At 40.5% G+C, this 12,087-nt stretch overlaps 2 protein-coding genes across 2 annotated transcripts; one reads left to right on the top strand and one right to left on the bottom strand.

The window, feature by feature from the left end:
- Positions 1 to 71: 71 nt before the first annotated feature.
- Positions 72 to 4,004, bottom strand: atpaf2 (ATP synthase mitochondrial F1 complex assembly factor 2). The gene is made up of 8 exons (XM_050060486.1): positions 3,635 to 4,004; positions 3,471 to 3,515; positions 3,103 to 3,251; positions 2,534 to 2,631; positions 2,103 to 2,183; positions 1,846 to 1,958; positions 1,605 to 1,720; positions 72 to 1,045 (listed from the first exon to the last, which is right to left on the bottom strand). Exons 1-8 carry the CDS (start codon positions 3,750 to 3,752, stop codon positions 908 to 910), a joined length of 858 nt encoding a protein of 285 aa, XP_049916443.1. The 5' UTR covers positions 3,753 to 4,004; the 3' UTR covers positions 72 to 907.
- Positions 4,005 to 4,125: 121 nt separating this feature from the next.
- LOC126400063 (glucose-induced degradation protein 4 homolog) lies at positions 4,126 to 11,049 on the top strand. The gene is made up of 6 exons (XM_050060487.1): positions 4,126 to 4,597; positions 5,003 to 5,062; positions 6,106 to 6,213; positions 6,304 to 6,405; positions 6,488 to 6,618; positions 9,590 to 11,049. Exons 1-6 carry the CDS (start codon positions 4,406 to 4,408, stop codon positions 9,651 to 9,653), a joined length of 657 nt encoding a protein of 218 aa, XP_049916444.1. The 5' UTR covers positions 4,126 to 4,405; the 3' UTR covers positions 9,654 to 11,049.
- The last annotated feature ends 1,038 nt before the right edge of the window (positions 11,050 to 12,087 follow it).

Consider the following 12,087-nt stretch of genomic DNA (forward strand, 5'->3'; position numbering starts at 1 on the left):
TAGCACTCATTCTGATATGAGCTGACATAAAACATGCACATCTGGTACTTAATCAGGACAGACATCTGTAAATGTTTTACCTTGTTTGGGTTTTAATCCACAAAACTTTACTGACATTTTGGTTGCACTTGGTGGAAAGTGCACAGGCAAACATGAGTCACTTTTAATTAAATTTCAGCTGTGAAAGCAACTAAACCTTCAGCTTTGTACATGAAAATTACTACTGAATACAAGCAGTCAAGTTTTCCAATATAATTAAACTTTTTGTAGATAATTGTGCAGTCAAGATGGTCCTGCTTTCTGTGTACAGCATTCAATCTTCCCTTTTTACCACACTAAAAATCCCAAAATACATACAACTTCAATGATGACAGTCTTAATTACAGAAAACAATTTGAATGCAGCATGTTTCACCAGCTGCACATGGATATTTCTTCATGCATTGTACCCTTACAAAACACTACACATAGCACAATTAGTATAGATACTGTGCTGTTAGGATAGCATATGCACTTTGCAGTATTCAAATGTGGCACACAGAGGAAGCAAACATGGAATTCCACCACTGAACAGACACAACAACATTAGTCACTATTCTCTTGCAACCATGTGCAGTGTCCAAAATGTCACGGATGACTGAGAACCGACTGGAAACTCGGTTAGGGGTGGCACACTTGGCAGCTGCCACGTATAAACACTGCAAAAAAGACAGTCAATGTTTTTTAGCTGGGGTGAGATGACTCTATAACAGATTGCAGACAAAGCAGCTGTCACTGCTGAATGGTATTAAACAGGAGGTGTTGTGTTTGTCTGCATGGATGTAGAAACATGGATAAACTGAGCTGTTTGGGGTGTTCGCACGTTTCATGTGTGGTCACTGAGAGTTTTATGTTTGCGCTTGTCCTTCTCAGTCCTGCAGAAGTTTGCGTTTTACAGTTGAACTCTCAGATGAGAGGTGAACAAAAAGAGCTCCGGCAGCAGTTCTTGCCCTCAGCTCATACATGTCGTAGTCATGGGCCCACTCCACGTTTCCCCAACGCTGAATCTGCGCAGGAGAGAAAAAACATGGCAGAGGGGTAAACACAGAATGATAAGTGTGTGTGTTTCTTCTGTTACACTGAAGGCACTACATCCAGCAGTACAACATTAAAAAACCATTTCTATAACTGAGTACATCTGTTAAAGTTCTGTGAACAAGTTAAGACTCAAAAGAGCAAGGTCAGCTTCTACAATGCACTGTACAATGTGTACTACCAGGTAAGATTAGATGGAGGATATGATGAAAACAGAAGAGGGTGCTGTTTTTCAAGAGTAAAAGAAGCAATTCTTGCAATAACAGTGTGGGGGCAGAGTGACAGAAAATAAGGCTTCCAACATGTTTTTTCTTTGCTCTTCAGTAAAGCCAAAGAAAACTTTTGACTGAAGAAGCACAGATTCCCTTATCAAGAAACGTACCGCGATATCTGGCAAATGTGGTTATGATAAACACAAATCAAAACTGTGTCACAAGATAGACGCCACAAAGCTTGACCTCATTTGTTTACTGTTATCACAGGATAATGATATGCTAGATGATGATGGAAAACATTCTGCTACTCTCCTACCTGGTATTCCTCCTCCAGTCTGGAGAGCAGCACAGCCTGTTCCACACTCAGATGTCTGTCAATCAGCCCCATCGACAGCACAACAGACTTAAGCTGGGTGATCACATATTCGAGCCCTACACGAGAGAAACCATATTACTGTATTGCTCTGTCCTACTGCTGTTACATCTTATTACAACATCCAAACAAACATATCAAATATCAAAAGTGCTTATCTTGGATCAGTCTGGAGATGTTTTACCTGTCAGAGACCAGAAGTTATAAGAGTTCAGGTGCTGCTGGAAGGTGTCTTTGGTTGTCTGTGGGATATCAGGACCCAAAATACTGGACGAAGAGCCAATAGTGACATTATATCTGTATTTGAGTGGTGGGAAGATAAACACAATTAGCAACGAGTTTGATACAGTAGCTACATTTACACAGGCTCTATCACCATTTGGGGGGCTTTAATGTCAGTCATTGTGCTTTGACTATAACCAAAGCAAATGCTTCAGTTACCTGTTTTCAATCCAGTGCAGCACAGGATCCCACTCATTCTTCTGTAGCTCAACCAAACCAAGAGGCTCATCTACTCTGTAACTGCACAAAACATAAACGCAATTAACATTTAAAGCCACACCTTCAACTAACTCACTTTTAACAATGTAAAAAAAGTTTGCAAATAACCATCACATGTAAACTCTCTATCAACAAGCTTGTCCAAATACATGTTTTCTGCAGAAATCAATTCTAAAATTATGTGACAAATAATCACTGATTTTCATCCTATTGTTGTTGTCATTGTGTTGATTTTCTTATGTCTTACACAAACATGGATTTTTAATTGAAAGGGGTGTTATGTTAAGTGGATATATGCATGTACAATACACTGAATAAGTTACTGCTGTTATCCACAGCAACAATAAATAATAAGTGAATGGGTAGTATACCAGACAGTATCAGTCTCCAGGAACTTGAGGGCTGCATTGATCATTTGGTCCTTGTTACGCTGGGTGGGATTGTCCAGAGCTGTGTTGCACAGTGTAGTCTGCAGGAAGGGTGTACAAACATAACTCTTTCAGTCAGATACATTTTTTAATTTAACATCCTTTACTGGTGGTGAGGAAAAAAAAACTGAAACAAAACAAACAAACAAACAAAGGCAACAGCTGGCAAGTTTTTTTTTCTGTGAATCAGTTCTGGAGTTAACCTCCATGTGTCAATCTCTGTGTAAGGGCTTCTCATACTTGTATATATCCATCAGCTAGTTTTCTGGTCTCAGTTTTCCCCACTTTCCCACAAGAAGGACTGTCAAGTTGTTATTTCACGTCAATAAGCACATGGCACACTTATGGAATAGTTGACAGCATAGAGGGAGCTCCAAATGTATTGCGAACACATTAAAAACATATCAATATAGTGGTTTTAAAACATACCACGCAACCCTAAACTGGCTCTGAATACAAGGGTAAGAAACTCTGCTTTAAACCCCTTCCAATATAACGGTCAAAAGCCGTACCAGGTGCATGGTATAGAACTTGAGTGTGTCCCTCTGAGCATCCCACTCGGTTGCCACAGCGATGGCCAGTGCTTCATTTGGTGCTGTGAACAGCTTCCCTCCAGGGGTTTTCAGTTTCCGTCTGTCCAGGTTTATCTCATATACACCACCTAGAAATATTAATTACACAGAAGAATAGCACTGGTATGAAAAAGGCACAACTTCTTCTGATGTTATCTTCATATCAAAAACATTAATTGTGGCCTTATTACCAACAAAGAAAGCTAGACACCTTCCACAGTGGAGGGCAGATTTTCCCACTCCAAATGAATATTCCTGATCACAGAACTGCAATACTAGATCTGTTGCTAGTGACATTTGACACTTACCTTCACCTTGGGATATACTGACATCTTGATAAAATCTTTTTCTCTCTACAAGCAGCAAAAAACAGCATATCAGTTAACACTCCGGGCACAACAAGGTGAAGTTATATAATGTAATACTGCAGCAAAAAGGATGAGGTTTTATCCACACTGATAATTTATCTTACCTGCTGTAGCTGTTGAGTATTTCAAAGCAAATGGAAAGTGCTGACTCCTGTGGCATACTTTACTGGGAGAGAGGATATTCCCAATCTGACTTTGAAGTCTAACAAGGCTCCTAAACATAGCTGCAGTGCTGTGAAGATGTAATGTTTGGAAGAAATGCTAGCTGACAGGCTAGGCTACCTCTTTCTGACCCCAGTTCGTTAATTGCTTAAACGCAACATTTTTATGCGAGTGAATGTTTTCCGTATTAGCATCAATTGTTGTCCATACTGTACTAGGTAACTGTATAAAGTTGATATGTCTCTATTTACTGCAGCATAGTTCTTTCTCGGCTTTCAGGTAGCAGCTCCTGAGTTCAAAAGCACGCGTGTGACCTTCTTTGCTTATAGTGACGTCACAGGTACTCTTTACTTTTGGGAAATGTAGTTTTATGAGTGCTTCTACGCACCCCAACACGACAGGAACAAACTACACCCAGATATTCCCATAAAGCCTTCCGCAGGTTGAACCAATGAGCGTTGAAGATGTTCGAAAGGTGAACTAAACTGGCCAATCAGAAGGGCGGATTCTGCTGCCTACGGCGCCGCGTCGAAGTCCACTTACTTTTCTGGAAGCTTGGCGCCTGGTAAATTAAACTGTGGAGGTATCGGGGGGGATTTGAATGTTGGTGGACCTCTACAGTGCTCTCCCACCTCTCCGTAGAGACGCCGACAGAGTCCTTCGCCCAGACGGCAATTGACCGCGGTCGGTGCCCAGCCAGCGAAGCGGGAGCCATGCCTGTCCCCGCTGGATACCTCAGCGACTCCCCCGCCGCGGCCTTCACATCCTCGGGCTCGCTTATCCCACCGCCACCGATAAACACCCAGCAGCCCGGTGTTGTCACCTCGCTGCTGTACAGCGGCTCCAAGTTCAGGGGCCACCAGAAGAGCAAAGGGAACTCTTACGACGTGGAGGTTGTTTTGCAGGTGGGGCTGTGACGCGGATATTTTACTATTCAGGCCAGCTGTCAGGGGCATTTGGCGATCTGTCAAACGGGCGGCGCGATGATTGACAGCTGGGAAATCAATGAGCGTTGGCCTGTGGTTGAATAACTCGCCTAGCTAGCTGTGGATGTAGCAGCTGCGACTGTTTACTAGCAACCCTTTTAACCATATGTAGACATTTTAATTCAAGTTATTACAAAAATACGACGTAATAGAGGTTCAGTCATATTGTGAGAGCCTTACAAACCTACACGTTTACAGCTGGTTTGTGTAAGAGGATGTTGTGTATGTCACAATCGTATCACAGCACTGTTACTCACTGCCATTTGAATGTAGGAGAAAACAGATAATACACATATGAAGTAAATGTCAACATTGTCTTTCTAGCATGTCACCATGGAGGACTCCTACTTGTGTGGGTACCTGAAGATAAAAGGACTGACTGAGGTGAGAGCAGTAATTCCATTTATAAAGCCACAAACATCAATAATTTAAGATGGCCTGTACTCACTGTGTTTGTGTCCTTTTCAATAGACTGGTAGTCTAGCTTTTTATTCTTGTTTATATCAGAGAACATATCATGGTAGGCTGCTCAAGATTCAGCTGTCTTTCTATACAAAACTGTATTTACAGTATCGTAAATCTCACAGCATGACTACAGTGATTGAAAATAAGCAATGACTATAAGTATTATGCATACATATTCGGCTTGGATGGTGTCATGGTATTGCAGTATACCAGGGTATTCAGAAATTCTGAAGGTATGATGCTGTATTGAGGCGATGTAGTGCACAGCACACACTGGGAAAGATGGCAATTGCAAGTGGTGGGGATAACGTTAAAGGACTAATAAAAAAGAAAAGCATCTCTGCTCCCGTCCGGAAGTATTGCTACTTTTACCGTTTATTTTGAGACGACTTCTTCCAATTACAAGAGCATTTTTTTAGTCACATGATTTTATTCAACACATCATCTCCATTCAGTCCACTGGTGTGTTGGTATCCGTTGCGGCAACAAGTGTCATCGGGTCCTACGGCAACAAGGGCGCTCATTTCCTTTCTATTCATCATTCTGTCAGCCATAAGTATTTAAACCCAGAAGCATTTGTCTAAGTAGGCCAGTTGCATTTTTGAAACACTTACGTAGGCTAGATAATGAAATACATGCTACCATGACTTATATCACTAATAGCTCAGCTTTTTTTTCTTTGTTTGTTTTTTTTTGACAAATACCATCATGAGCTGTATACCCAGGCAAAATGTCAGGAACGTATGAAAAAATAGATACCGCCAAAGCCTTATATGTGTTAAGAAGTTACTTTCTACCCTGTAATTTGTTCTTTTGGATGAAAACATTGAACTGACAGACCAACTATTAGCACTGGGTGTGACATTCCTTCACTCACATAGAGAAGAAACAAAACAGTATCAGACCGGCTGCGCCATAGCAAACAAAACACCACTGTTTCTCTGTTGTGTTCACTCCCGCAGGAGTACCCAACTCTGACCACGTTCTTCGCCGGAGAGATCATCAGCAGGAAGCGGCCGTTTCTCACTCGGAAATGGGATGCAGATGAGGATGTGGATCGAAAGCACTGGGTAAGGTGAAAGCTTGGACATACATAATCTACACAAGCTCTACAATCAGCTGGTTTATCATGACATAATCTTTTTACTTTATATGTCAAGGGCAAGTTCCAGGCCTTCTACCAGTACGCAAAGACATTCAACTCAGATGATTTTGACTATGAGGATCTGAAGAACTCTGATTATATTTTCATGAGGTGGAAGGTAAGGTACTGCTTAAATTGAGTCTGACCAAACGCAGGATGTCCGCAGCTGTTGCTAATTCTCACCCTGTCTGTCCCTGTAGGAGCAGTTCCTGGTCCCTGACCACACAATAAAAGACATCAGCGGGGCTTCCTTTGCCGGATTCTACTACATATGCTTCCAGAAATCCACAGCAACGATCGAGGGCTACTACTACCACAGGAGCTCTGAATGGTAATGAAACACAACACTGCTTACTGTGAGGCAAAGTGGAATCATTGTGACTGAAAGGTTGCTGGATCAAAACCCAGACCAGCTGGAAAATCAGGGCGGGCAAAGTCCTTTACAGACAAAATTTCCAGCTTTGTGCAGCGTCTGTCAAGGTGCCCTTAATTCTAAATTTCCCCTTGCTCAGATGAATAGAAGATGATGAATGTGGCTTTTTCTGAACAGCTCCAAGTTAGACTGTGTAACCTTATATGGATGAAGCAGGACAATCTAACCCTCAGTTTGTTACATTTGATTTATAGAGCCGTGCTGCCCGGCTATAAGCAAACGGAGGCCTGCTTGCACTCTATCTTTAGTGTTCAAATTTTCATTTGACATTCTTTGGCATTTCTTTCAACTCCCTTCGCACATAATGGTTTGGCTATTGTTTCAAAAACCCTCTGATTTCATTCCATCAGGTCTTCCCGTCCTTGACCAAATACTTGGAGGCAGTTTTGTTTCCCTCTCCGACTGTAGAATACCTCTGTTTCATGTTGTTTTTAAAAAGTGGAAAATGATCAACAGCCAGCCCTTCTGTCATACTTGCTACGACATCGGCATTTATTGTGGGGACTGAAAACAGTATTAACTGCAATGTGAATGTTGTTATGTGACTTATAAATAGCTTGTTTATTGGATCAAGTCTTTGCTCTTTGCTGCCTTTCACCAGCTCTGGTGTGAAACCCCGCAAACCACACATGAAGAAAAAGCTGAGCATGAGCATCAGCCCAGGCTGTGGTCGGCCCTCGATTCATTTTGTTCCTCAAGCATAATTTACCATTGGCTTTCAGATGTCAACATCCTTCTTTTTATTTTAGTCAAGCCTCTCATTTTGAGGTTGTTTTTGACAAACTGGATTGCAGTTGTGTCAGTGGAGTCAAGTGAAGTCAATTATTCAGACTTTCATAGGGTTGGGAGATGTGGAGAAAATCAAAATCACAGTATTTTTGGACCATATACCTCAATATGGATATTAAAAAGATATTGTAGGGTTGACTACTGGTGCTTTCACCAATGTTTACACACTGAGATTTTTTGATAAATAATCATCAGTATTGTGGATATAATGACTAAGTGAGAAAGGAGTAATAATAGAACAGCTAGAACAGTCTGGTAAGCTCAGAAAATTACTTCACTTTACTGTAATGCATGCTCCCAGCAAACATTGAGACACTGAATGATCATTGTTTAAACATTCAATCAAGACATCCCATTATGGTTCAAATATAGTTCCTGAGCATCCTAGCAAAATCAAAATACGACACTAACAGTATAAACTAATGTTGACGCACACAAGACTCAAACTCCGGGCTCCTGGGTAAAAGTCCTGTGCATTGTCCATTCATCCACCACGATTTCCCATCTATGTGGACGTTATCGCTCTTGATACTACGTCACCTGACTTTATCAAAAAGCCCTGAAGGCTACTTCTCCAATGTGTGAATAAAGACAGCTTGGAGAAATAATTTAGGCTCCTACAAATGCCACAGGCTTAAAACAATGAGACATGAATGTAATTTACATGTAGATATACATGGCGTAAACTGTTTTTATATTTTTTAAAAAACGGGTGCCGAATAATACTAGTTTTTGGATGTGGAGTGGACGTCACATTGTGGCAGTCTGATTGCAACTAGGGCTGCAACAATTAGTTGACTAATCGATGACTAATTGTCTAATTGGTGACTATTTTAGTAGTCGACTAATCGGTTTGAGTAATTTTTTATAGAAAAGTATGAAAAAGTACCCCAAAATACTCTTATTGCAGCTTCTTACGTTCAAATATTGACAACTTTACACACTCTCCCATGCCGGTGAACTAAAATGTGAGTGGCGCGAGTACAAAATAAGACATTAGATGACATAATGTTGGGGTTTGGGAGAGACAGACCGACATTTTTCAACATTTTAACAAATTTTTCGATAAAATGATTAGTCGACTAATCGAAGAAATAATCAACAGATTAGTCGACAATGGAAAATAATCGTTAATTGCAGCCCTAATTGCAACCATTTCACAACCAAACAAGTAATTGTCAATAAAATGTCATTGTATTATAAAAGACAAAACACAAAGATACATGTTAATAGCAACAACGTAACAGAGAGTCTGAATGGACTAATATTGGACATGGACATAATGTCACCATCTGGCCGTCTGTCTCATAACTGTGTGGCAGTTTTTGGCATCCGACTGGGACCATTTTTGGCCACAGACGCCTTCTGTCCAATGTTTTCTAGGCTCTAAAGCCAGGTCAAGACACCACTTAGGATATTATAATGTCCAAAATCAAAGACAATATCTAGTCTCATATATTGATATATTGCCTGGCTCTCAACAGGCACATTTTAAAGCAACAATATAGCTATATATGCTATATAGTGAAAACCATGTATCTCAGAGTTTGGTAATTTTGATTTTTGTCAGATAATGTCACTATAAAAGCCACGCTGTATTTCGCCAGTTGAATGCTTTTAACATGGGAGCAACAATCAGATGTTCTGTTTGCATTAGCAGTAACTTAATCCAGCTTTAATATGGTGTGAAGGCAGTGAAGAGTAAACAGTGAGGCTGATATCAGTAAAATAAAATAACACTAGTTTACGTGCCTGTCGTGCATGCAAAGGCAGTTTGAACCCAGGGTGGCAATGGCGGACTCCGCCACTAACAGTAATAACTGATACATTAGGAGGTAATTGCTGAAGGAAAATATATTGAACGGCTATTGCGGGAAAAAAATGCTGACCATATAACATCAAAAACGGATTTGGATTTCATTAAAAAAATGTAAGGATTATGTCTTTAAACTAAATAAACCACTTAAAACCTTTTAGATTATCTAAAAAAAAGGATTGTCACAAAGCTGAAAACAAGCGTGTACTGTGTGCTTCTAACTCATATACATAATCTAACATGTCGTGCGTTGTTACTCCGCAGGTACCAGTCTCTAAACCTCACCCACGTTCCCGAGCACAGTGCAGCCATCTATGAGTTCCGGTGACCCCGGCCGGCATCGTGGATCTTTTTTTTTCGATGGACAGAGTCTTGAGTCAAAGCAGAGGTCTGCGGATGCTACTGAAGAGGAAAATGAGAATGACTGTGGATGAGATTTTGGGCTTTGGAGAAGTGCAAACTCTTACATGTTCCCAATAAGTGGATGGACAGCGGATTGATCAGTGGACGGGATATCGGGACAAATGAATGTATGGATGAGATGAGAGGAAAGACAGGAAGAAAGTGCAGTTCTGCTCCCTGGCTGGAGCCTGTAAAGTTAGAACCAGCAGCAGAGACTGGGTGTGGCTCGTATAGTGTACCCCTTTCTTCATTTGTTTTAACGTCTGGTTTTTAAAAAACGCTTGGCGCAGTATCTTGAGACACTTTATAAGCTGAGTTGGGAATTCCCCTTCTTGTTTTGCGACTAGAAAACCAGCTTTCATCCAGCTGATGCAGAGTGAGCAACATAAACACATTTGACTACCGTTGGACAAGGATTCCTCTGAGGAGTCTGCTCTCATATTCACCATCTCTGAAGAAGTTAATCGCCAAGTCTGTGTGGAAGAAACGCAAGAGAGAAGTTTGGGTTCATGATTGATTGGAGCTTTAATCAGCCCATAAGCTAGAATGACAGTATTTGCTTTAAAGCTAAGCTGGTTCTTTGTTTGCCTGCCAAGAGGATATTTTGTTATTTTACTCTAAATGATGGACGCAGAGTGGCACTTTGAAACGCTGCAATGTGAGTGACACACAAAACGAGCTTTTCCCCCCGTGTTCATACAATTGCTTGGGAGATTATTATCACATGTGATTGCTGTGGATCTTGTTCTGTTGAGTTACATTTGCACAAAGATGGACTATATGTTACTAACGCTTGCAGTCAGGATGTTACACTCACGTGCCCTAGTACACAAGGGGGCAGTCAAGCTTTTTGACTTGCGTTTGTGTGGGGAGTTCAGAGCCAAAACAATCACAGAAAAGTATTCAAAAAAGAGAGTATTTTTACCCTGCACTCTGCATTAAACAAAGAGCTTTTTACTCCCCCGTGTGTCATTTTAAATTAAGATCCCTACTATCCCTACATATTTGTCCCCTCAACTATGCAACACTTTCAACATAGCACTCTCCAAACGTAAAACCTTCAGTTTTCAGAGACAAAATTTATTCTATCCTTATAGTATATGAAAAAAAAGGAATCTATCTTCATTAAAGGAAATATTTTTGTTAAATTGCCTATGAAAACACTCCCATATCATGTTCCCTTCCCATGTGATGGTGCCATCTTTCTAAAGCTTATCAGAGTTGTATTATAACAGTGTGTTTGTTTGAGAATAAGCCTGGATTTGATTGATGGTGTGAGTGTAAAGAATGGATTATGGATTTTAAAAAATCATATCAAAACACCTTTTACCACTGTGTCTATCTTGTTTGACCAATATGCCACATACTTTTAATACTTTCATACCACACCTCACATTATTTATCAAGTTATTTAATAATTTTAAAGACTAAAACAAAGGTGCATTGTACACAGTTAAATCTAAAATTTAAATATTCTTAAAAAACTGCATTTCCTTCAATAAGAAGCTTGATAGTGTTCTTGCCGTTCCTGGTCGAGGAACAACGCTGACAGGTGCTTTTTAACCCTGCACTGCCCTCTGCTGGTGTGTTAAAATATTTCACACAGTGGTCCTCATATGAGGACATCACATTTTGGGTCTACCTCTAGACATTTAGACCTGTTGTCCTCGTTCGTGGACACTTTTTTGTGCCATCTAGTGGTAATAGGAACACAACACACTGATCCACGAAAACAAGATGGCAGCCATCTCTGCCAAGTCAGTCTGATCACATTGTATGGTTGAAACTTGTTTATTTTTATTGTTGTCCCGTTTGAGGACATTGGGACTCTATTATCGTCTCATTTTAGGACATTGGGACTTCAATATTGTTGACCATGTTTTTCTACTCATCGGGTCCTACTGATCCCAAATCACTAGGAGAAATTGAAAAAAGGAATACAAAACAAAAGCTCAGGTCTCAGGAGGATATGACATAATGACAATGCTATGGTTAAAAACTATATTGCTGAAATGAAAATTTTGACCTAATGAATGTTTTAGATGAGTGGTTCTCAGCCTGGGGGTCCTGACCCCAAAAAGGGTTGCAAGATCGTTTCCAAGAGTTGCAAGGTGGTTTGGTGCAGAAAATTAAGTCGCATATTAAAAATAAAGTAACATGTCTTAGTCTGTCATTAGACTGACATTACATCACCTGTGCAAGTGATATAATTTGACTTAGAATTAATTTTATGGAGTGTTAGAGTCAAAGTGTGTGGGCACAGAGAGTGTTCCCAGCAGGTCATGGAGAGAGAAGACGTCATGGAAGGCCTGGCACACAATGGACAACTCCTATACTGTAGGTGCTAGCTGTTAAAACTG

The sequence above is a fragment of the Epinephelus moara genome, chromosome 13, assembly GCF_006386435.1.
Source record: "Epinephelus moara isolate mb chromosome 13, YSFRI_EMoa_1.0, whole genome shotgun sequence".
Classification (NCBI taxonomy): domain Eukaryota; kingdom Metazoa; phylum Chordata; class Actinopteri; order Perciformes; family Serranidae; genus Epinephelus; species Epinephelus moara.

Coding starts and splice junctions, on each gene's coding strand:
- atpaf2 (XM_050060486.1), bottom strand. CDS start 3,752: ATGTTTAGGAGCCTTGTTAGACTTCAAAGTCAGATTGGGAATATCCTC. Junction 3,516..3,634: donor ATACTCAACAGCTACAGCAG/GTAAGATAAATT, acceptor TGCTGCTTGTAG/AGAGAAAAAGATTTTATCAA. Junction 2,184..2,533: donor CTGGAGACTGATACTGTCTG/GTATACTACCCA, acceptor TGTTTTGTGCAG/TTACAGAGTAGATGAGCCTC.
- LOC126400063 (XM_050060487.1), top strand. CDS start 4,406: ATGCCTGTCCCCGCTGGATACCTCAGCGACTCCCCCGCCGCGGCCTTC. Junction 6,214..6,303: donor ATGTGGATCGAAAGCACTGG/GTAAGGTGAAAG, acceptor TTATATGTCAAG/GGCAAGTTCCAGGCCTTCTA. Junction 6,619..9,589: donor TACCACAGGAGCTCTGAATG/GTAATGAAACAC, acceptor GTTACTCCGCAG/GTACCAGTCTCTAAACCTCA.